General features: G+C 47.8%; 1 protein-coding gene and 2 long non-coding RNA genes across 3 annotated transcripts in view; all 3 read left to right on the plus strand.

The window, feature by feature from the left end:
* The first annotated feature begins 1013 nt into the window (after window positions 1-1013).
* Window positions 1014-11633, plus strand: LOC141370814 (uncharacterized). The gene is made up of 3 exons (XR_012375209.1): window positions 1014-1228; window positions 1678-2170; window positions 11443-11633. It is a non-coding gene; the product is annotated as an uncharacterized lncRNA (long non-coding RNA).
* Window positions 11634-11987: 354 nt separating this feature from the next.
* LOC141370827 (uncharacterized) lies at window positions 11988-18270 on the plus strand. The gene is made up of 3 exons (XR_012375236.1): window positions 11988-12313; window positions 17781-17856; window positions 18047-18270. It is a non-coding gene; the product is annotated as an uncharacterized lncRNA (long non-coding RNA).
* A 264-nt stretch (window positions 18271-18534) lies between these two features.
* Window positions 18535-24118, plus strand: part of USP10 (ubiquitin specific peptidase 10) — a 75678-nt gene continuing 70094 nt past the window's right edge. Inside the window, exon 1 of the mRNA XM_025860529.2 lies at window positions 18535-18655. Within this exon, the coding sequence (XP_025716314.1) occupies window positions 18635-18655 (21 nt within the window). The 5' untranslated portion in view covers window positions 18535-18634. The remainder of the gene's footprint in view (window positions 18656-24118) is intronic.

Below are 24118 nucleotides of genomic sequence, written 5' to 3' on the forward strand. Positions count from 1 at the left end.
CTATCCTTCTGAGGGTGTGTTGGGGTCTCAAGAAACTGTCTTTCAGTTGCCTTAGTTAAAAGAGGTCAATGAATGTACAAATGTGATGGAACGGGGGAGAGGGGATCAACCTTCCGTGTCCATTTTCTTTGAGAAAAGGCGCTCCACTTCTCAAAGTGGTTTGCTTGCAGTGGAAGGAAGGCTCACATCCTTTGGGGCCAACTGAAGTCAGTCATCACCACCAGCCCCCACCTCCTGCTTTCAAAATTAGTAAGATATTTGACGATCAAGCAATTCCTTGGGTATGTTCTGGCTACTAATGTTACCAAAATCTGTAATTGTGTGTGCGTGTGTTTTAATTTGTTGCTCTCGTATTTGTAATTTTATGACACTCGAAGGTTTTCTGTGTCTTACCTCTTTTTAATTAATTTTCTGCACGTTGATTTTTTTTCTTTGTTTTTAATTCCATACAGAATATTCAATTCTCAAAACACATTAAAATGATTTGCCTGCTAGGGTATGGTTTATTTTATAATTACATTCCTAGTCTTGTGTGGTTATTGTAATGATCTTCAGGCCTGTTTTCTCTGCCCGAATGAAAAAGAACCCTTTGCATGTTAAGCCCAAATATAATTTGGAAATTAACCAGACTGCCTTTTAGTGCGGGAGGCTGGGACGTTTCGAGGCAGCTTTCATGGTGCTTGTAATTACTATATTTTGCCAGGAATTTCATTCAAATCCTTGATTGCAGGACAAAGTCCTGTGACCTGAAATGAAGCTATTTGCTTAAATTTGTGTCAGTTGGGGTAATTTGATTAGAGAAGAAAAACAGAAACCAGGGAAAAACCTGGCTTATGACAAGCAGTTTATTATCTTTATCAGGAGAGTAGCATAACATTTCTATAAGAACAGAGTTGGCTCTCTGTGCCATGGGGCCCAAGAAGAAAGTGTGGCCCCACTGCCCCCCAGGGGGTTCACAAGCCCCCACCCCCACCCCCAGCGGACAAGCCCAGTCACAGCTGGGACACCTCTTCTCCGTACCTTTGGCAGTTCAGCAGTTCAGCATTGGGAGGACAGAGGGAGGTCCCTGGCGCACCCATTGCCCCTGGAACCTGGACCAGAATTTGCCTCTGAGCCAGTGAGCTGCCCCAAACAGGCCCCTGGCCACCAGACGCTAAATTCACCGGGATTCTTTCTTTCAACCTCAGGAGAATCTTAGGTTGGAATTGGCACTCTTCCCATTTTCCAGGTGAGGAATCCAAGGCTCGGGTTACATTATCTTCCCTAAGTTGAATGACCTTACCTGCCCCGCTGCTCAGTGCTTGTCTTGCCTTGGGTTCTCTGGAACCCAGAACTTCAGACCAGGCAGGTGATCTATATGGGGAGGTGGTCCCCAAGAAGCTGGAGTGAGACAGGAAGGAGGAAAGGCTGAGGAGAAGGAGCTTTATCTACAGCCGAGGAATAAACCCCTCCAAGCAGGGGTTGTGAGCAAGCATGAGCATTTACCTTGCGGACGCATCGGAGGGTTGCCTGGGGTCCGCTAGGCAGCTCTGCCCTGGGCCTCACGCACGAGCGGGGCTCACTGCAAGATGGGGCTCCTCCAGCACCCCTCCCTCAGCGCCCCCTCCTCCTCCTGCCCCCTTGCTGTCCCTCTGGTTTCTCCACACGGTGACCTTACCCACTTCTCTCACATGGCAGCCAGAGGCTCCCAGAGCCAGCGTCCCCAGTGTGACGAGCAGCAGCTGCACGGCCTCCTAACAGCCTGGAGCGCCAGGGAGCATGTCTGCCACGCGCCGCTCCTGGAGGCCAGCACACAAAGGCTCCGCCGCCCAAGTTCGGGGGTGCGAAGCAGAGCGGGCGCCCGTTGCTCGAAGAGTGTCGGTGAGTTGGAGCAGCGGATGTGTTCGTGCACGTCTGGCCCGGGAAGGAGAGCGGGAGCATCTACCGGCCTTTGCCTCCTCGGTCAGGGCGGCTCCTGCACCGTGCAGCCTGAGCCGGCTCTTCCGTGTCTGGGAGACCTTGGGGGAGGACGGAACAGCCACTGGGGTAGACTCGGAGGAGGGTGGCGGGCGTGAGTCACCCGCCGGAGACACCTGCCATGGCTGCAGCTGGACCGTCGCCCAGCTCGGCCAGCCCGGGCTCTTGCTACTCCTTCAACTCCTTGAGAATGACCACCATCCGGAGTCTGCAGGTGAGGTATTGTGTCCCCCCAGGACCCCCCCTAGGATGCAGATATGTGACCTCAGGGGCTAAGCAGGGAGACTCTTAGCTGTCCCCTGCCTCAGAGGTGGCCGTGAGCGAGTGACAGGGAAGTCTGTGTGGGGCTGGGTGGAAGGCAGACTGGGGACACAGGCCCATCTCTTTGGAGCCCCACACGGATAAGGCCCTCCCCACAGGTCAGCCGAGGCGGGGCCATCATCTCAGGGAGCTGTTCTCATCCTTGAGATCACCTTCTCTGTGCACCCGAACAGCTTGGCTTCTGCACCGTGCCCGCCAGGCACTGCTGCGGGGGGCTGGGGACACGGTGGCCATCAAGCCCCAAGGCCTTGCCTCCCAGTGGGAAGACAAGGACCAACAAACACAGGTCAGCTTGGTCTGACACAGACACACTGATCCGAGTGCACTAAAACCCATTGAACTCTACTCTTTAAAGGGGTCAGTTTTTTGAGATATGAGTTCTAGCTCAAGAAAGCTGTTCATTTTTTTTTCTTAAAAGTTTATTTGACAGAGAGAGGGAACACAAGCAGGGGGAGTGGGAGAGGGAGAGGGAGAGGGAGAAGCAGGCTTCCCGCTGAGCAGGGAGCCCGATGCGGGGCTTGATCCCGGGCCCTTGGGATCACGACCTGAGCCGAAGGCAGATGCTTCACCAACTGAGCCACCCAGGCGCCCCAAAGCTGCTTATTTTTAAATCTCCGCACGAGGAGTGTGCGTGGCAGGCGAGGGAGACCAAGGCACTGAGAGAGGTAGGAAGTGGCGAGAGGTTTGGGAGCTGGGGCAAGTCACAGAGGGCTTGGACAGAGGAGGGAAGTGACCTGTCCCCTGTTTTCAAAGCAAAGCCTGGGCCATGGTGGAGAGCAGGGACGTGGGGCAAGGGTAGGAGGGGGGGAGCCGGCTGTCTGCGTGTGGACAGTGCTGGCCGGGGAGAATTCCCTGCCAGACCCCCCCATAGGGAGGGGCCGCAGCTGCCCCATCACCTAACTCCCTGAAACAAATGCACACAGACTTGGGGGCTCACAAGGACATCTTCGTTGTAGCTCAGAGCTCTGTGGGCCAGGAGGGCGGCCGGGGCCCATCTAGGAGGTTCTACTGCTCCCCATGGCGGCTTGGCCAGGGTCTCTTGGGGGGCGCGGCCCCACTCCGCACCTGCTCCAGAGGGGAGGCTGGCCCCCGCTGGCCCCGCCCACCGCCCACCTGGCCTTTCCCACCTGGCGGCTCAGGCCAACCCTGTTCCGAGACAGGAAGTGGAAGGTGCCTATGTCCTTTTCCTAAAAATTAACATGCAATAAAATGTACTCTGTGTGCACAGTTCCATGAGTTTTAATGAAAGGCCAGTCAATTATTTACCACAGAAACCAAAGCCCAGCACTGGATGAACGGAGAAACAAAATGGGCTCTAACCATACAACGAAATATTACTCAGCCATGAACAGGAATGAAGCTCTGATCCAGACTACAATACAAGGGCCAGAATGGGCAAATTTAGAGAGCCAGGAGGTAGGTTAAGGGTTGTTCAGGGCTGGGGTAGGGAGCAATAGCTCGTGGGTACCGGCTTCCTCCTCGCAGTGATGAAAATGTCCTACAATCGATTGTGGTTCTGGCGGCACGTATCTGCGCCCACAAAAAATCACTGAATTGTACACTTCAACAGGGCGAATTCTGTGTGATGGGCATTCTATCTCGATAGAGCTGGCGAAAGTATCAAAGCCATAATTCAGCCCGTTCTCTGAGTTCCGAGCTTGGTGTCCCAGATAGTTCCAGGTTGAGAGCTGGGAGACAAAGCTCCCTGCTTTGGTTCTAAAACTGGGGACAAAATGATGAGAATAGAGGCAGCATTCCTTCTAGGCCTGTGGGGTGGCAACTCTGGGGGGGGTGCCTCAGGGCATCCTCCCAAGAGCACCTCAACCCGTGGTCCCCTGGACCAGCAGCATCACCATCACAGGGAACACCCCAGATCTGCTGAGTCAGCCCCTCCTGGGGTTGGACCTGGCAATGCGTGTTTTCACAAACCAGTGTGATGCTTGCTCGGTTGAGGACCCGTCTCTCCAGAGGTGTCTGTCTCCCGTCTCCAGCCACAGGCCTTCCCGGGCCGCGGTTCTCTGCCAGTTTAGTGACACTTGTGCTGGTTTGCCCTGGCCAAAACCTGAACCCCGGGGCTTCTCTCTGGTTAAGCACACAACCCAGGCTAGGGGTAGCTGCAGCTTCTGGCTTCAAAGGCTGGAAAATGTCTTGGAGCAAACTTCGGCCGGGCCATGCACCTGCTGCCTCCCGGAGAAAGTGAACCTCGTCTGTGGGCTTCCTGCTGACGTGGGCAGGAAGCTCTGGTGTGGCCCAGCCCTTTGAATGATCTCCAGCCTCCTCTGGCTGCACGGAATCATTTGACCAGGCACGCCACAGAAGTGACTCATCTTCCCCAGGGGCCGCAGTCCCACTCCTTCAGTCATCGAAAGGCGCTAAAAATACTAAGTCCCATAGGCAGCTCCAAACTTCTAAGCTGTAGGCCTTTTTTTGTTCCAGGCTGAGGGTCAAGAGATCTGGATCCCAATCCAGTGTTCCTACCGCGGGAGCCTGGAGCAAGGCTTCGCTCGGTATCTCCTATTTGTAGAATGGGACAGATCTCATCCCTGTGATGTCCACAGAGCGTGGGCTATGAGTCAGGAAGGCGGATTTTAGCTTTGGCTCAGTCACATCCCCCCGGGCGAGGCACCTCATCTCAAATCTTCTGGGGCTGTAAGAGGAGATGGCTGGAGGAGACTCGTGTCCCTCGGTGTGACCTGCAGAACCCTTGTCCTCTAGGCAGCTACCTAAAGGAACTCTGTTTGCACACTCGAATTTTGCTGACGCTCCACGAGAAGGTCAGATCTATGTCAGTGACTAAAGTCACGCATGGGTTTTGAAAGTTTTGTTTTGTTTTGTTTGTTTTTTTTTTTTTTTTGGATGTTTTGTTTTTAAATAAAGGAGTGCTGGTCAGGAAAGGTTTGGGAAATCCTGGAGACAATATCCACCTCTTGGAGATTCACACCAGGCTACACATTTGTATATCACAGCTTCCAAAAGGCCCATCAGATACCCATCTAACTTGGCTTAAACCAGTATCTTCTAAGCTTGTTTGCCCCTGGCCCCCTCCCCCTTTGTGCTCTACTAATACCAGAGACTATGTGTCAGCACATTACCCTTTGGGAAATGGAAGCCTGAAAGATTTGTGTCCCATGTCTCATCACCTACATGGAAAGATGCCACGAAATAGCAAAGAAAATGGTCAGCTGACTTTGTAAGATACATTCCCTCCCCACGCAGGACAGTGGTTTGATGTGGTTACTATGTTGCAAGGTCTGGCTTTGAATTTTGCAGGTCTAGAATCTTGGTTCAGTTAATGCATCTGTGCAGGTTAATTTTTATGTGTAAACTTGGCTGAGCCGCAGTGTCCAGGTATTTGGTCAAACGTTACTGTGACTGTTTCTGTGGAAGTGTTTTTTGGTGAGATTGACACGTAAATTGGCAGACAGTGAAGTAAAGCAGATCGCCCTCCATCCTGTGCATGGGCCTCATCCAATCAAGTGAAGGCCTTACTAGAACAAAGACGGAACTTCCTAGAGCAGGAGGGAATTCTCCAGTAGATTGTCTTCAGGCTTGAACTGTAACATCAGCCCCTCCCCAGGGTCCCCAGCCTGCCAGCCTATCCTGCAGATTTTGGACTTCCAGCCTCCACAATCACATGAATCAATTCCTTAAAATAAATGTCTGTCTCAGGGCATGGAAGAGAAAAGAAAAAAGAAAAAAAATTTCTGTCTCTGTATATATACACCCTATTGACGCTTCCTCTGGAAAACCCTGACTAATACAATGTGATAACTTGAAATGTAGAGACCACCTTAAGCATGAAGATGCTTATTAATATTCAGAAGAATGAAGGAGTAATGCAATTTAAATACAGGAAATGTGCACAGGACAGAATATTGTACAAGCGCTTAAAATAATGTTTATGAGGTGTTTTTTTTTTCCTTTTTAATAAAATGGAAAAATAGTTGCATGGAAACAGCCAGGATACAAAATCATATATCTAATAATAATGTTAACACTTATTTCCTGAGCAGAAGCTAAGTGCCAGGCACAAAATTATTGCATAACTAATATATCAGTAGTGCTAACAGGAGCAATATTATCTTATATGCAAATCACTTTTATTTAATCCTAGAGCAAGCAGAGCATAGTAATTACCTATCAAATGGTGGTAATTAGGCTTTTATTATTTTTTAAACTTTCATTTTTTTAAAAAACATCTTAAATTGGAAAGAAACAACCCATGTCACAAGCCAGTTAGTCAAAAAATGTTTGTCTGTTTGGAATTCCCAGAATGATCATCCTAACACCCACCTCTGACAAGACACTTAACGCACACCAGGCACCCTGCAAAGCAGTTTGCATTCAGCCTCTCAATATGTATTCTTCACCGCTGTGCTGGAGTTTCATCTTGCTGTCACCAAATTACAGATGAAGAAGCAAGGACTGAGTCAGATGAAATTGCTTGTTGTGGCTGCAGAGCTAGAATTTAAGCCTAGGAGCATTGAACTCAGAAGCGAGGCGCCCTCAGCCACCAGGCTATTGCCGGTAGAGGGGTGTTCTTAACTTGTGTTGTGGTGTTCACAAGGGTGTGTGGGTGGAAATGAAGAGTAAGACAAGACATGTATACTGTGCCTCGAGAGGAACACTGTCATTCTCTTGGCCTATGTTTCTCTCTCCCGTCATTCTGAAAGCAACCAGAGAGGTTCTACATGCAGTTAAACACCTCCTCCTGGGCTGCCCCATATACCCAATCCAACAAATCAAAAATATGGCATTAGGATAACAGTGCCTAACTCTCATCTTGCACAGCAGTCGTTGGACTTCATCACCTACGTATCTTCCAATTCTGCCCCCTGTTACCCAGCTTCTCTCCAGCATCCTATTCAGGATGGCCTAACTGGGAAGTCTATGAATTTTGGCTAGCTTCAGGTATGGCTGTATCCAGGAGTTCACAAAGTATCTCCAGCCTGGGATTTGTTTACGGGTTCTTAACTAGCTACAAGTCCTCCCATTTTTTTGTGTTCCTCCAGCCTCACTACCTTCCCACCCCTACCCCCACTGGTTTACACGCCGATGCCTGAAATACCTTTCTAAAATGAAAATCTGATCACCATTCCTGTGCCAAAGGCTTCAGTGCAGGACAATAGTTTAACTTCCTGCCTTAGCACGATCTGTCATCTGCCTAGCTCCCCAATCTTACCTCCCACCACTTTTCCCCATATGCCATTTAAAGAAAAATTATCCTAGGGGCGCCTGGGTGGTGCAGTTGGTTAAGGGTCTGATTCTTGGTTTCAGCTCAGGTCATGATCTCAGGGTCCCAGGATCAAGCCCCACCTTGGGCTCTGTGCTTAGCACAGAGTCTGCTTGAGATTCTCTCTCCCTCTCCCTCTGCCCCTTCCACTGCTCACATTCTCTCTCTCTCTAAAATAAATAAATAAGTCTCGGGGGATAAAAAAGGAAAAATTATTCTGAACTTGGAACACTGAATGCCCTTCAGATGTCACATCAGGCTACTAGCAATGTCCTCAAATCTACCCAAAGGTAACCTGACGCTTAAAGGCATTAGAACCCTAGAGAGCCTGCTTTTGGAGTTTTTGATTCAGTGGGTCTGAATCTGGAGGGAGCTCGAGTATTTACATTTCTAACAATGCCCCACTGCTGTTGCTCATGGTTCGGGGACCACACTTTGAGAACCACAGTTCTAGGCCAAGGTTCAGGAAACTTTCCTGGAAAAGATGTGATAGTAATGATTTTAAACTTTGTGGGTCAGAGGGTCTCTGTTGCAGCTACTCAGTTCTGCTGTTCCAGAGAGAAATCAGCCACAGATAACATGTAAACACATGGGCATGACCGTGTTCTAATAAAACCCTATTTCCATAAACAAGCGGGGGTGTATTTGGCCCATATAGGTCATAGCAGTTGACTGCTCTAGAGAAAGGTCATTGTGTTGGACTTGCTATTTACTATTAGGGCCTAGACTCTTCGGGTGAGATGTTAACTTGTAGAGTATTAGTAAGTTACGGAGGACTTTTGTCCCATAGAGATGAGAATGATTTACATCTGGAAGAAAATGTAGCCCCAAATGTGAGCCTCTTATTGCCTTATAGGGCATTAACCCTTCCGTGTCGGCCTCAACAGTTTTTCTTCCTTTCATTAACCTTATCCACTTCGGTCTCCTGTGTCCTCCCCTGAACCCACTTCCCATCCTGCCGCTTCCCTCGCTCCTGAGCTAAGTCAGCCCCCAATGTGGCTCGCCATATATTTGCATGAGGTCGTGGCTTTAACTTTCCAAAAATGATCCTTGCGCAACAATAGTAACAACGTTACTGACTAGCTTGGGCCAGGGGCCTCCGTGCGCAAAGCCCTGAGCCCAGCTGATGAGAATCATCCTCTGATTAGCTGAGGCCTGTGCCATTGGAAGCCACCTGCTGGAAGGAGCAAGATTATTCTAGAAAGGGGATAGGGTGCAGGGCAGAGCAGCACATTTCTGCTGCTGCTACGGACTATTACTCGTGTCACCGTGTCTACTACAACGACAAGGACTCCTCCCTGCCACCACTACTCTTGTGCTGATTGAGTTCATGCTAAGGACCCAGCACTGTGCCGGATGCCTGACACAAATAGCTCCACATAATGCCCCCTGGAATTAGCTCCATTTCGCGGATGAAGACACTGAGGTTTGGAAACGCAAAGTACTTCACCCAAGTTCGCACAGCGAATCGGTGGCAGGACTGTGATCCACGTCTACCTGAATCCAAAGCTCGTGTGGTTTCCAGCAACGCTGGGGCTGGGGTGCACACGATGAGTCAGTGGGAGTTTGCTAGCCTGCAGCGTTAGGGAAGGGTGTTTTAGACAGAGGGAAGGGCACTGCTAAGCGACAGGGCTGTGAGAGATCATGTTGCCTCTAGTGGCTGGCCAGCCAGGTGTTTTATGAAGTTCCCCGCCCAATGTGGGACTCAATCCCAGGACCCTGGGGTCATGACCTGAGCAGAAGGCAGACGCTTAACGACTGAGCCACCCAGGGATCCCTCAAGTGTGAGTTTTAACAGGCTCTCTGGCTGCTGTGTGGACAGTAGACGGAAGCGACAGGGTAGAGTGGGAGGATATTGCATTAGTAGGGTATTGTTATTGTCCAGGCAAGGTTCGAGGCACTGATTTTCCTGTTCTTTTTTTTAAGATTTATTTATTTATTTTGAGAGAGTGAGAATGAGAGAGAGAGAGAGAGTACATGAGGTGGGGGGGAGGGTCAGAGGGAGAAGCAGGCTCCCCGCTGAGCAGGGAGCCTGATGCGGGACTTGATCCCGGGACTCCAGGGTCATGACCCGAGCCGAAGGCAGTCGCCTAACCGACTGAACCACCCAGGCGCCCCGATTTTCCTGTTTTTAACTAGCCAGATCACCTTGTCATGTTTCGAACACCGAGTTTGTCATGGATCAGAAGAAAGAGAATCTCTGCTTCGGAGAAAACGTGAGGGTGGGCTTTGAAGGCTCAAAGCTGTTGCCTCCATGTCTGGAGACTCGAGGTATGGTTCGAATATTCTCAGGGCCCCAGCTGTTCATTCATTCATCAAGTATCAGTAGAACACTCACCACGTGTCAGGGATTATGCCTAGGGTTGAGTCTCTAATGGAAAGCAAGGCGTGTGCAGACCTCGCCTCCACAGAGCAAAATCATAATTATTGGGGCAGAATGGGGGAACCTCGTGGCTTTGACTGACCAGCACTCGATGGGACAAGGACAAGCAGTCTCCTGCTCAGTGTTGTCAGCAGTAAGTGGCCTCCCTTATGGGGAGTCACACCTGTCGGGAAACCCTAGGGTGATCCCCCGGCTGAAATGTGTGCCCCGGCCACCAAGTGATTGCTTATTCAATTCATAATAAAGAATAAAGTCGGAAGGAGATGTGTTAAGAACCCCACATTTCATGGCAGTGTTCTCAGTGATGGTGAAATGCTGGGGACAACCTGCACGGACAGCATGAGCTCAGAGCATGTGTGTATCTGTACATGGTAAATGGATACATTCTGTGTCACTTTCCCTCCCATCTCCAGCATCTAAATTAATACTTGCAAACGGTAGCAGCTCAGTGCCCTTTTGTCAAATGATGGACGGATGCATATAAAAAAATGTAATCCAAGTGCCTAACACACAATCCTCAATACCTGATAGATGTCATTATATGACCCGCCCCCTGCCTGTTTCTCCGATATTATCTCTGCCAAGACTCTCAGACAGTCCAGCCCTATTTTCCAGGTACTGCGTGGACTCCTCTAGTTTTTCCTGGACCGAGCTCCTCTCCCTGCCAGCTCATGCCCCACCACATCCCTTACAGGGTCATTTGGTATCGGCTGCTCGGGGTGCCTTGGCTGACTCCTCTCTCCCATCCCTAGGTTATTGCACTCTAGCCGATATATATGAGTTCGTTTAATCCTGTTGACCGTGTGAGAAGGGAAATGGAAGCTTCCAGCATCCAGCTTGCTCATAGATCCCCCGTTGCCGAGTGGGTAGCTGAGAGCTGAACTCAGACTGGTGGACTCCAAGTCCGCTCTGGAGAATCCCGTCCCATCTGTGTTAACCACAGGCTTAGGGAGAAAAAAAATCCAGACGTCATAATGTTTGTGCCGGAGTGCTGGGGTCATGGATTATTTTTTTTATTTTTTGATTTTGTCATAAAAATTAACCTTGCCTTTGGAGTAGACAAGTTACTTATTTTTGTAGGCTACAGGAGATTGGAAGAGTGTGTGCATGCGTGTGTGTGTGTGTGTGTGTGTGTTGTGTTCCCTCTGAGCTGTCTGGCAGACAAGAAAAACCTAAGGTAGCTGAAAGTCAATGAAAAACAAGCAATTCTTGGCTGAGTGGGAAAGAAAAGGGAAGGCTTGTAAGGGGGACTGGACCGAGTCAAATGAAAGGCATCAAATTGCAAGGTTGCCACTTGAACTCATTACTAATGTGAGTGCACCCACTGTGGCTAATGGCTCATTTTACGAGACTGGAGTCATGTCACATTCGTGTCTCAACTGATCCTGGGATCCAACCCCTGAGGTGGGAGGACTTCCCCCATTACCTGGGATCCGAGCTCCAGAAAATCAGTGGTTCTGCCACGGTCTCCTGATGGCTTGCCCTCAGCATTGAAGACACAATCCAGACCAGCGGTTCTTCTCACCTTGTCTTCACTGTGCTTCCTTAGCAGGGTCTCCCCTGGCCGTGGTGGCGTCCTTGTCTGGGGCTATGCCAGACCTGGAGGAGGGCAGGAACGAGGACTTCAGGATGATGTGTGAGTGAGGAGCTGCGTTGTATGGATCCTTAAGACACTTCATCTGTGAGTTCTGCCACTGAAAACGAAAGGGAGAACAAGAGAATGAGAAGAAATAAAAAGATGAGCGGATGTGCTCGGGATGCCAGGGCCAGGGCACGGGCCGGGTCCCCGTGTGCTCCCAGAGCAGCCTGGCCAAGTGTGGCCTTGATGTTTAGTGCTAAACAGGTTTCACATAATGTGTCCTGCGGAGTAAGCTGCAATCAGGGGCTCAAGCGCACCACCTGAGGTTCCACTGGGTTCGGGATGACGTCCTCCGTGTTAGTTTTATTTATTTTTTTAAAGCTTGCTTATTTATTTATTTATTTATTTATTTATTTATTTATTTATTTATTTATTTTACAGGGAGAGACACGGCGAGAGAGGGAACACAAGCAGGGGGAGTGGGGGAGGGAGAAGCAGGCTTCCCGCCGAGCAGGGAGCCCGATGCGGGGCTCGATCCCAGGACCCTGGGACCATGACCTGAGCCGAAGGCAGACGCTTAACGACCGAGCCACCCAGGCGCCCCCGTGTTGGTTTTCTTAAGGGACACAGAGACAGAGTCCCACAGTGGAAGGCCAGGTGACCACGGAGGCAGAGATGGGAGCCATGCAGTCACAAGCTGAGGCGTGCCAACCCCAGAGGCTGGAGGGAAGCCTGGGGCAGATTCTCCCCAGAGCTTCCAGAAGGAGCCCACACCTGCTGCCCTCACATTGATTCCAGACTTCTGGCCTCCACAGCTGTGAGAGGACAAATTCCCCGTGGGGTAAGCCCCTGGTCTGTGATACTTTGTTACAGCAGCCGTAGGATGCTCACACTAGGCAGGTTCTTTCCTGAGACACATGGGACCCCCTGATGGGAAATGTGGCTCAGGGGCCCCTCAACGGCCCCACGGAAACTTTTTTTTTTTTTTAAGATTTTATTTATTTATTTGAGAGAGAGAATGAGAGAGAGAGAGCACGAGAGGGAAGAGGGTCAGAGGGAGAAGCAGACTCCCTGTCGAGCAGGGAGCCCGATGTGGGACTCGATCCCGGGACTCCAGGATCATGACCTGAGCCGAAGGCTGTCGCCTAACCGACTGAGCCACCCAGGCAGCCCCCACGGAAACTTTTTAAAGATCGAGCTGTAGCCGAAGGCGACTCCTACCCAGGCCTTCTTGGTCCGCCTCTGCTCCCAGGGGACAGCCCTACCGCCCAGGCTGCAGGCTCCCCGCCTCGGCCAGCTCCCTCCCGTTCGCCCCGCAGGAGGTTCCCTCCGGCATATATTCACTCTGGCTTCTCAGAAGACCCGAACGGACGCCCCTACATCCCATGATCCCCAGCTACCAACAGTCTGCCATGTTGGCTTCATCCTCTCCTCTCTTCTTTCTGTGCTTTCCTCAAATATTTTAAAGCATCATACATCACATCCTTCACCTCTACGTACTTGAGCATACATCTCCTAAAACCAGAAGGGGTATCTTTGAACATAGCCTCGATGCCGTTAGCACACCTAACACATTTATTGATAAGTAATTCCATGGTCTCCTCTACGCTTCGCTTATATTCCCACGTTGTCTCAAAAACGTCTTTGTATGGTACTTGGCTTGACTCAATTTCCAAATAAGATCCCAATTCTGCATTTGACACACCCATGTTTTTCATCTCAATCTGCCCCACTTATTAGAGGTACAGGTTTAGGCAGGTTGCTTGACTTCTTTTGGTTTCCCCAGCCCTAAAACGGGGAAGCCAATAACATCCACCTCACTGGGTCTTGTGAGAATTAAATGAGGCCATTCATTCATTCATTCATTCAACAGGTATTTATTGAGTGGCTGGCATATGTCTGAAGCTGTTGTAGATGCTGGGAAAATATCAGGGAATAGGACCTGGGCTTCCCGGAGCTTAGGGGAAGGAGACAGGGGAGGAGACAGATGATCCACACATGAAGACAAGACTCCACAGACTGGCAGCTAGTGGTAAGTGCTTTGGAGGAAAAAAAAAAAAGGCAGGATAACAGGTGGGGAGGTGGAGAGGTGGCCATTAGGGTCAGAGTGGCCAGAGACCTCCTTTCAGAGATGGTGGCCATCAGAGAGCGGAGTGAGTGAGAGGAAAGAAAGTTCTGGGCAGATGAGCAAAGCAAAGAAGCAGCCTGCCTGGTGCTTGGGAGCTGTCATTCTCAAACCTCCTTACATTCTTCAGAATTATTGCTGACCTCAGAAAGCCTTTCCTTTTATAAGTTATGTCCACTGTTTTTTACCATTTAGGAATGAAAACTGAGACATTTAAAAAATAAGTATAGTAATGTATTAATCATAAACACATTGTACATCAACATAAAAATAATAGATTTTTAAATGATTTTATTTATTTGAGAGAGAGAGAGAGTGAGCATGAGTAGTGGGAGGGGCAGAAGGACAAGCAGACTCTCCGCTAGGCAGGGAGCCCGACTTGGGCTCCAATTCAGGACCCTGAGATCATGACTCCGGGCTGAAGCCAGACGCTTAACTGACTGAGCCACCCAAGCACCCCATAACATTTTTTTAAATGAAAAATAACTATTTTCCGAAGCAAATAATTTGGATGAGAAGAATGGCATGATGGTAGATTTTTCTTTTTTTAAGTAGACTCCACGCCCAATGTGGAGCCTGCAGGGCTTGAACTCACGACCCTGAGATTCAAGACCTGGGCTTAGATCAAGAGTATTGCTTAACTAACTGAGCCACCCAGGGACCCCATATGGTGGATTTTTGTAAAGCTCTTTAATGTCTGGCTTAAAGGAAAACAGCTGGGTTCTCATATCTGCTGCTGAATTCAGTCTGTAGCAATATGTTGCTTTGATTGAGGTATATGAAGAAAATCCAGCCTCACACAGAGAATGTGGTTAGGAAAGGGAGGGAGGGGTATTTTCCTAAAAAGTATATTCCTCAAAAGGAGTGATGTTTTTAATTCTTAATCTATTTTATTTTATTATTTATTTTTTAAGAGTGATGTTTTTAGATAATTGTGGATATTTTTCTTCATCGCTGCCAAAAGCAGACAGATTTCTTAAAGGAAAACTGCAACGTGGAATGTGAAATCATATCTATGAGCTTTTTTGTGCTGTTAGATTAATATCCATTTGTCTGTCTTGTACTTTGACTGGATCTTTCACTCATGCATGATTTTATAATATCCCACATGGGTCTTTTGGAAAATATTGACTCACTGAGTTATGCAGATCTTCCAAATGCTGAAACATTCCATTATTCATTATTAAAAAAAAAAATCATGTTTGTTACTATCACCACTAATCCCACCAGAAAAATCTTTAAGCATTGGGAAGCTGCCCAGCTCACCATGGTGGATATGTTTTCCAAAATTCCAATTTTTGTTTGAAAGCTTGAATTTCATTATCAGCAATAAATTCCATCAAATGCACTACATCCTTCCTGTGCAAACATCACTTTCTTTTCCAAGGAGTCTGGGGATAATGGTAGTTTCCACCATTTACTGAGCTCTTGCTGTTTGCTGGATATTTTACCAAGCAATTTACATATGTTATCTTGTTACTATATTCATTTTCACTACATCTCTGCCAGGTATTGTTTCTTCCATTTTTCAGATGAGGAAACTGAGATCCAGAAAGGTTACGTACTTGCCCAAGGCCATAGAGCTAGTGGTACTCCTCTATACCCTCAGGATTCCAGAAAAGAATTTTCCAGGTAGGAAAGGCCTAATAGAAAGAACCTGTCCTGGGGCGCCTGGGTGGCTCAGTCGTTAAGCGTCTGCCTTCGGCTCCGGTCATGATCCCAGGGTCCTGGGATCGAGCCCCTCAGCGGAGAGCCTGCTTCTCCCTCTCCCACTCCCCCTGCTTGTGTTCCCTCTCTCACTGTCTCTCTCTCTGTCAAATAAATAAAATCTTAAAAAAAAAATAGCCTGTCCTCTGGGAATCCAAGAATTAACTCCTGCTTGTCAGACCATGTATCCACTGGTTTATTTATTTATTTTTAAAGATTTTATTTATTTGAGAGAGAGAGAGAGCATGAGTGGGGGTGAGGGGCAGAGGGAGAGGGAGAAGCAGTCTCCCCGCTGAGCAGGGAGCCCGATGCTGGGCTAGATCCCAGGACCCCGGGATCATGACCTGAGCCGAAGGCAGACACGTAATAACTAAGCCACCCAGGTGCCCCTATCTGCTGGTTTAGATGGGGAAATACGGATCCCTTCTCCAGACATATTCCTCAAGACTTTGCTCAAATATTACCTCTTTGGAGAACACTTACACCCTCCCTAGATATAACAAAAAGTCCCTTCTATTTGTTGAACAGTAGTTAAAAATTGCCAGGCACCATATTCCATGTACTGAGCCATCACTTCATGTCCTCCTGGCAACATATTTGCAAAGTAGGGGATATTATTCCCTGTGTTAATTTCCTATTGTTGCTGTAAGAAATGACCACAAATTTACTGGTTTACAAATGATTATTTTACAATTTTGTAGGTCAGAAGATTTACTGAAATCCAGGCGTGGGCAAGGCTATGTTCCTTCTGGAAGAACTAGGAAGAAAGCTGTTTCTTTGTGTTTTCCAACTTCTAGAGGCTGCCTGCATTCCTTGGCTCCTGGCCCCTTCCTCCACCTTCAAAGCTAGCGGCACAGCATCTTCAGATCACTCTCTCTTTCTCTCTCTCTCTCTCTCTCCCCCCCCACTCTGCTTCTGTTGCCACGTTTCCTTGTCTGATTGTTTGACGCTCCAGCGTCCTCCCTCTTTCCCTTACACAGATCCTTGTGCTTACCTGGGCCCACCCAGATAATCCAGAATGATCTCTTCATTTTAAGGTCTTTGATCTGATCACATCTGCAAAGTTCTTTTTGTCATGTGAGGTCATGTATTCACAGAATCCCGGGATTAGGACATAGATATTTTTGGGTTGGGAAGGGGGCTGGTATTATTTTCCCTACCATACCTCTTTTCACAAAACATTTGCAGAAAGGTTAAGTAACCTGCTGACATTCACACAACCAGTGAGTGAAGGAGTCAGGCTTTTAATTCAGGCCTATGTTGACTCCGGGTTCCTCCAAGGCCCCTACACTGGTTGCAAATACCAGGGCCTACTCAGCACTGGGGGGCCCAGGGTAACTGTTGACATTTTCTCTTTACCATCTACCTCCTTGTATTGAAACCATGTGTTAATATCTGTGCGGGTGATTTGAAAATTAGAATTAGGTCCCATTTAATTTTTATGCACGATTATGATAAAAATCAGACATCAACCACCATAACACACCACTCGGTTTTTGTATCCCTTTGTCTTTATCCACATGCAGATATAATTTTTCTGTTGTAACCAAAGCATGGATACAATATTATATTGTTCTCCCAGCTTTTTGTTATATACTTTTTCAAACATACAGAAAAGTTGATAGTACCACTTTGATCCAATTGTTCACATTTGCCTCATTTGCTTTCTATGCATAGTTGCCTGTCTTTATACACTGTTTTTTGTTGAACTATTAAAAAGGAACTCACAGGGGCGCCTGGGTGGCTCAGTTGGTTAAGCGACAGTCGGCTCGGGTCATGATCCTGGGGTCCTGGGATCGAGCCCCGCATCAGTTTCCCCACTCGGCTGGAAGCCTGCTTCTCCCTCTCCCACTCCCCCTGCTTGTGTTTCCTCTCTCGCCTTGTCTCTCTCTGTCAAATAAATAAATAAAATACTAAAAAAAAAATAAAAAGAATTCACAGGTATTATGACATTCATCCCTAAATTCTTCAGAGGCATATTCTAACAATAAGAACATTCTCTCACACTTGCACAATATCATTAGTATACCATTACAAATACCAATAACAAGCCATACTCAAATTTCTCTGATTGTCAAAAGATATCCACTCACTTAAAAAACACACCAGGATCCCATCGAGATTCACCCATTGTATTTGGTTATATTTTTAGCTCTTTTATTTTAGAGCAATTTCCTCCCTCCCCCTGATATTTTTCATGGCGTCCCATTTTTGAAAAGACCAGGCCCTCTGTCTTAACAGAATGTAGCAATGGATCTTACTGTTGATCTCTGCTGCTTAGCTCGGGTCTGGCAATAGTAGGTTCTCTGTGTATGTTTGTTGAACAAGTGAAACCAATGATAAGGAGTGTGAATAATAATCACAGTAGCTACTTTTTTTTGAGGGCTGGCTCTCTTGGCCAGTTTGTTCACACTCATCTAATACAATCCTCACCGAAATCCTTTGAGTTAAGAAATTGCATTGGTCTCTTTCGTAGGTGAGGAAAACAAAGCCGAAGAAAGAGAAGTAACATGTCTGCAGTCACACACCCAGAAAGGGGGCCAAATCAGATGGTAAACTGCGTGGTCGGGTAGGGGGCTCACTGTTTCTGGGTTCAGTGACCCAAAAGTTGGATCTGTCTGCATACGTGCAAGTATGTGTGTAATAGGTAGCACTTCCTGAGTGCCTACTATTTGCCAGGCCCCAGTGCTGAGCGCCTTACGCGTGCGTTTTATTTGAATTTTCTCCACTGCCTGGCAATAGGTGTGGCACAGAGTGGGCGCGCAGACAATGTTTGTGGAATGAAGAGTGAATAAATGAATGAATGGACGGAAGTGTTATCGCCATCAACAGGAGGACTCCTCCCGGCCCTTCGGCGCTCACTTGGGAGACCCCGGCCTAGGGAGACTTTGCGGCTCCGGGGCCCGGGCCGACCTCAGGCTCCGGACTGTCCTGAGTCTCGCCCAGCTGGCACCCGGGTGGCCTTCTAGCAGGTGAGAAGCCCGGCCCGGCTAGGCGATTTGGCGTTATCACCTCCGTCCCCTGTCCTTTCCCTTTCCGGCACCGCTGCCGGCGCCCGGGGCTCCCAGTGCGCGGCCCCGCAGCCCGCAGCGCGGAGGGGCGCGGGCTCACAGGCCACCAGGCCGGCTCCCGCCGCGCACGCCCACCTGTCGGCCGCGCAGGCGCAGCATGCGCCCGGCGCGCCCGGCCTCCCCGCGCCCCGCGGCGCGCAGCCAGTGCGCAGGCGCGGCGGCCGATGCGAGTGTGTATGTGCGGGCGAGAAGATGGCGGCGGCGGGGGAAGCAGCGTGAGGAGTCGGACGAGCGCCGAGGCTCATTGAAACGGGCCGCCATGGCCCTCCGCAACCCGCAGGTAGCCGGCGGCCCGCGTCCTGGGCGGGAGCGGCCCCGGGCCGCGGCGGGCGGCGCCGGGGCGGGCGGGCGCACCCTGCCCGGAGCGAGCGTGTGGGAGTGGGGGAGGGCGCTGGGACACGCTGCCCCGGACTAGGCCCCGGCCTCCCGCCGCCGGCGCGCCCCAGCCGCCCGCCGCCGCCCCGCGCGGAGCTCTCAGGGCCTTGCCGCGGGGGAGCCCCGGGGAGGGGCGCCGGGCCGCCTGCGGAGGGCACGGGGGCGCGAAGGGGTTAACCTCTGGGTGGACCGCGGGGCAGCTGGGGGTGCGGAGGGGGCCCTGGGCGCCCCGGAGTGGCAGCCAGGGTGGGGGGGCTTCGGGAGGCCCCGCAGCGGCAAGGGCCCTCTAGGCGCTTGGCTCGCTGCTCCTCGCCGAGCGGGACCCCAGGGCGTGGGGGTGCCTCGCTGCCCACATGCCCCCGAAGGTTGCTTCCTCAGCTTGATTGACCGCGGGGGGTTTGCTGCCTTTCTGGTTTATGGACTCGAGTCACTGAGGAGCAGTCTTAGGTTACTGTTGCAAAGAGAACTGGAAATTGAGTCGCCAGTACCGTACTTTTACTTGCATCAGAGTGACATCTTTTGCACGAATCCATCTCAGCCTGGCTGACACTAACGCGCCGTGTCTCAGCTGTATCTAAAGTTTAGGGGCCGTTTATTATAATGCCGTAGTGGGAAGAAGGGTAGAACGCACCTTTCTCTTCTAGGGAGATGGACGTATAGAGTCGAGCCCCCCCCCCCCCCCTTATAATTACCTTTTTGGTATTACAATTACTCACGTGTGGTATCTTTCAAGTTTGCTTTAGACCCCTGGTTTTTTGACATCTAATCCCTAGAAATTACTGCACTTTATACCATCCCGGGGTGCTTTCAAGTTAAATATGGGAAAGTGGAACAAAGTAGCTACTGGGAAAACTGGTGGCCGGTAAACACTGACCCTCTGTAAGTTGGTTTTTCTCGCTCTTTAGGAAATGAAGTCAATTTTAATAGCTATTGTAATTAACGTGTGTCGTGAAATTTAAAACGCGAGAACCTTTTTTTTTTTTAATGAGATCTTACAGGAGGCTGGAATTCTGTCACATTTTTGGTACTGTAGTTTGCAGAAGTTTCCCCCTTTAACTTTTTGTTCACTTGTACATCTACTTTTGTGAGTATTTAGTATGGTTCTTTGAACACACAAAAAGGGGTTTAGTATTTGTATAATTTTTACACATGTATAATTGAAAGATTTTCTTAAGAGATTTGGTATTTGCAGCTTTCTCAACTTAAATATTAATGTGCATAGCTCATTAAAATTAGTAAGAACAGGTACAAGATTGTGGACTGATGTGTAAAGTAATATGCATAGTGATTTTGGGAAACGAAGAAGGCATGTTTAGGGATAATTTGTTTAGGGATAATTTAGTCCATTATTTTTTTTCAAGATTTTATTTTTGTAAGTAGCCTTTACACCCACTGTGGGGCTCGAACTCACAACCCCAAGATCAAGAGTTGCACACTCCACCAACTGAGCCAGCCAGGCGCCCCTAATTCAGTCCATTATTATAAACATCCATTACAATGCAAATTGATTGAAATGATAATTAGCTGTGACAGTATGTAAACTTAATTGTAATTTCGTTTGCATTCATTGTTGTAGTTTTTACGTTTTATACTACAATACTGCTTATACACATCCTTAGAAAATTGCAGTGGCCGAAGTCGGCTGAACATAAATAGTAGCAACTGTTTGAGTTTATTCTTTTGTTGGGTTTATTTTTAAGAGTGATCTAAATGTTTTAAGTTCTAGCATGGAGAAGGTGGCAGAGGATTAGTTTGATTTCTCTAAATTTTCTTTTTAAAAGAATAGTAATGAAAACAAGTAATGAAATCATGTGACAGGCTTTCATGATTGTATCCTGCTTGAGTCAGGCTGAGCATTTTAAGAAATTTATTTTCATTCATTTACCTTTGGTCCTGAGGATCCTGCAGCGTCAGTGGTCATCCGTTCATTCATTCAACAAATAGTGATCACTTACCATGTGCTAAGCATGGTGTTAGTGTATTACTTGTTTATCATTGGGAATGAAAACCACAAATAGTAATGAAAATGAATGAAAACCACTTAATAGTAAGGGTTTTATATTAAAATTGAATTGTTACGGGTAAGTTTTGAAAATTCATTTAGATGATATACTGTTTCCCTATTACTGATTGAATCGTGTTCCCTGGATTGAAGTGAACGAGTGCAGAACTTGGAAACATTTCTAATGCCAGTAGCTTTCAACATTGTAACAAGTACAAAGGATGAACTTTACAATTGAAGTGTAAGTACATCTCTCATTTATGAATATTTGTTGTGCGATGAAATGATCTGGCATAATTAGTTTGAACTGACCAGTTCTTCCTTAAACCAGAAGAGATTTTTGTGGTCATTGAAGTTGTTTGTAGTGAGACTCCCTCAACAGCGCCTCCTACCCCCTGTTTGAATATCACCGGGGCTGCTTCTGTCCTGGTGCTCTGAAGCGGGCTCACTCCAGTCTTTTCATTACCTCACAGTAGCGGATCCCCCACATTTTATACTATGGAATTTCTTGGATCCAATTTACAGCATATGGCAGGGTGTTACTGTGTCGTTGAATATCTGTTTATAACTGACAGCTCTATTAGTAATTCTCAAAAGATACATTTTTATCACATAGCAGCTGAAGTAAATAAAATGATCTGAAATGCAGGATATTTGGAGATCCTGATTTTCCTTTGCACAGTGACAACAAAATATCCAGACATGTCCTAAGAGTAGATATGCCATTTAAAGTTTGTGAGTTGATGGTTGCTGTTGTGGTTTACAGAGCAGCAGTGTTGGTGAGGTGTATCCAGGGCCCTGACCTCATGCTCTTGAGCCATCTTGTTGGGACCACTGTTTATTGAAATTACAGTGAATGCTAAGCGGATCTGCCTCATTCCAAATTCCTCTGTAGAGCAAAAGTTAGGACATACATTACAGTGCACTTTTATGTGGAACCCGCATGATTTAAATAGTGGTTCACGTAGGAAAACTGAAAGGAGGAAAGGATTACAAGGTTTAATGATTATTTAATGACAAACCTAGTGGCACATTTACTTTGTGCCATGTTCAGAGTGTAATATTCAGGTAATTGAGAAAAGTTGTATCATCTCTACTTGAATTATTAGTTACATCAAGTTTCTTTTTTGTTTGTGTTTTTACTGATTGCAGACATGTGAGTATTTGCTGTTAATGGATCTGGTTTTTCAAGTGGATTATTAAAGGTGTTTGCTGAGGACACTTCTTACTGATAATATACTAAAGTATGAGAAATTGTAGGAAGAGCTCGCTTTTGGATTTGTAATTAGGCTGTTACAGTTCTATTTACTGCCTCCCATGCAAGTATCACAGTGGCACAAAACAGATAAATGTTTGAAGTGGAATTTATTGGCCTTGGGCCATTGGATTACTGTCATTTGTCCCTTTAGTGCTACTTCAGCAGTGTAGATGTTCATTTCCAAAGACTTACGTGTGCTTGGATTGCAGTTTGCCCGTTTATTGAAGTGATCCCTCCCCCCCCCCAGGACTGTTTGTGACCATTTTTGTCACTACAGGCTGGATTAAGAACTAGTGTAGGCGATATAGAGGTAGCCCGTGGGGTATGTTCATAGTATTTGTTTCAAGGATCAGACATCGTAGAATCGGTCATAAACCTGGATGAGGATCTTCAAAATGTAGACTTTTGATGAGCTGGCTCTTTTCTATTTGAAAGCTCCTCAGCTGTGATCCCATTCCAGCAGAAGACCTGAGAAACCAGAATCTCTTGGCCAATAACTCCATTCTGCCCTCTGCCTTGACACATAGGGTTCTTCGGGTGCCGTCTTCTGGGAATAGAGTAGGTGAGGTATAGAGACGCTAGAGGTGTGGCTTAGGACTGGGAGAGTAAGGTAGTGCAGAGAGGATTAGAGCATATTTTCCTAGAGTTTCCTTTTCAGGCTTGCTGGAGAACTGTTAGATGGTAACGTGCATGGAGTGTTACCCCGGTGCCTGCCGCCATGTGTCCATGTGTTACTCTTGTGATTCTCAGACCCCTCCCTTTTGGGCTTTGTCTGCAGCTTTATTGGTTGTCATTCTTCAGATTAATTCTTTTTTCTTTTTAAAGATTTTATTTATTTATTTGAGAGAGAATGAGAGAGCACATGAGAGGGGGGAGGGTCAGAGGGAGAAGCAGACTCCCTGCTGAGCAGGGAGCCCGATGCGGGACTCAATCCCGGGACTCCAGGATCATGACCTGAGCCGAAGGCGGTCGCTTAACCAACTGAGCCACCCAGGCGCCCCCAGATTAATTCTTAATTTATGTTTTTGGTATCGGCTTGAGGGACATCTCCTAAGCCTACACTGTCTGATTCAAGAGTCTCATAACTGGTGCACTACAAGTGAAAGTAGCTCCCAGTAGAAAGGCTGGGATCCCTACTCTTGTATCTTTGGTACGTGATTTTTACATCTAGTTGCCTTTTTCCTTTCCTCCCTCTTTCTTTGCTCCCTTTTCATCATATATGATGGTGGCAGATTTTCTTACCCCATTTGTTTTTGTTTTATGAGGTAAATTTTTTCGGGGATCCTGGGTGGCACAGTCGATTATGCGTCCGGCTCTTGGTTTCACCTCTGGGCATTTCTTAAGGTTGTGAGATCAAGGCCTGCGTCGGCCTCTGTGCTCAGCATGGAGTCTGCTTGAGATTCTCTCTCTCCCCCCTCCTGCTTGTACTTTCTCTCTAAAATAAATAAATAAATCTTTTTTTTTTTTTAAAGATTTTATTTATTTGTTTGAGAGAGAGAGAGAATGAGAGATAGAAAGCACGAGAGGGAAGAGGGTCAGAGGGAGAAGCAGACTCCCCGCTGAGCAGGAAGCCCGAACTCGATCCCGGGACTCCAGGATCATGACCTGAGCCGAAGGCAGTCACTTAACCAACTGAGCCACCCAGGCGCCCCAATAAATAAATCTTTAAAAAAAGAAAATTGTTTCATTTCTCTGTACTGTATGCAGACAGCTTGCTGGCTGGAGTGGGAAAGGCAGAGTGCCGTGAATGGTGCACCTCCCTGGAGCTGTTGTTCTGAGATGAGACCTGTTGGTTGTGCTAGAAGTGGTGGGGACAGCTTTCCAGACTATTTTCTCCACTTGGGTCTCCCATAAAATGTATCGAATAAAGCTAGGTGTCTGTATAAGTTACATTTGCAAGCCACAGACCTTGTGAAATGGAACTGCTCAGGAACATTTAAGATGATTCTGTGTAGAAAATTTTGATTTGCATTTTGGTGTAACAGGTTACAGTCTGCATTGTTTACTTGTTCTCACAGAAACATGATGACGTCCTTTGCCCTGGATATAAGAAGTGCATTTTCAATTTTTATTATATTCATTTAAATTTAGTTAGGACTAATTAACTT

Source organism: Callorhinus ursinus, unplaced genomic scaffold, assembly GCF_003265705.2.
Source record: "Callorhinus ursinus isolate GAN/ISIS: 27379988/994484 unplaced genomic scaffold, GSC_fseal_2.0 scaffold46, whole genome shotgun sequence".
In the NCBI taxonomy this organism is placed as follows: Eukaryota; Metazoa; Chordata; class Mammalia; order Carnivora; family Otariidae; genus Callorhinus; species Callorhinus ursinus.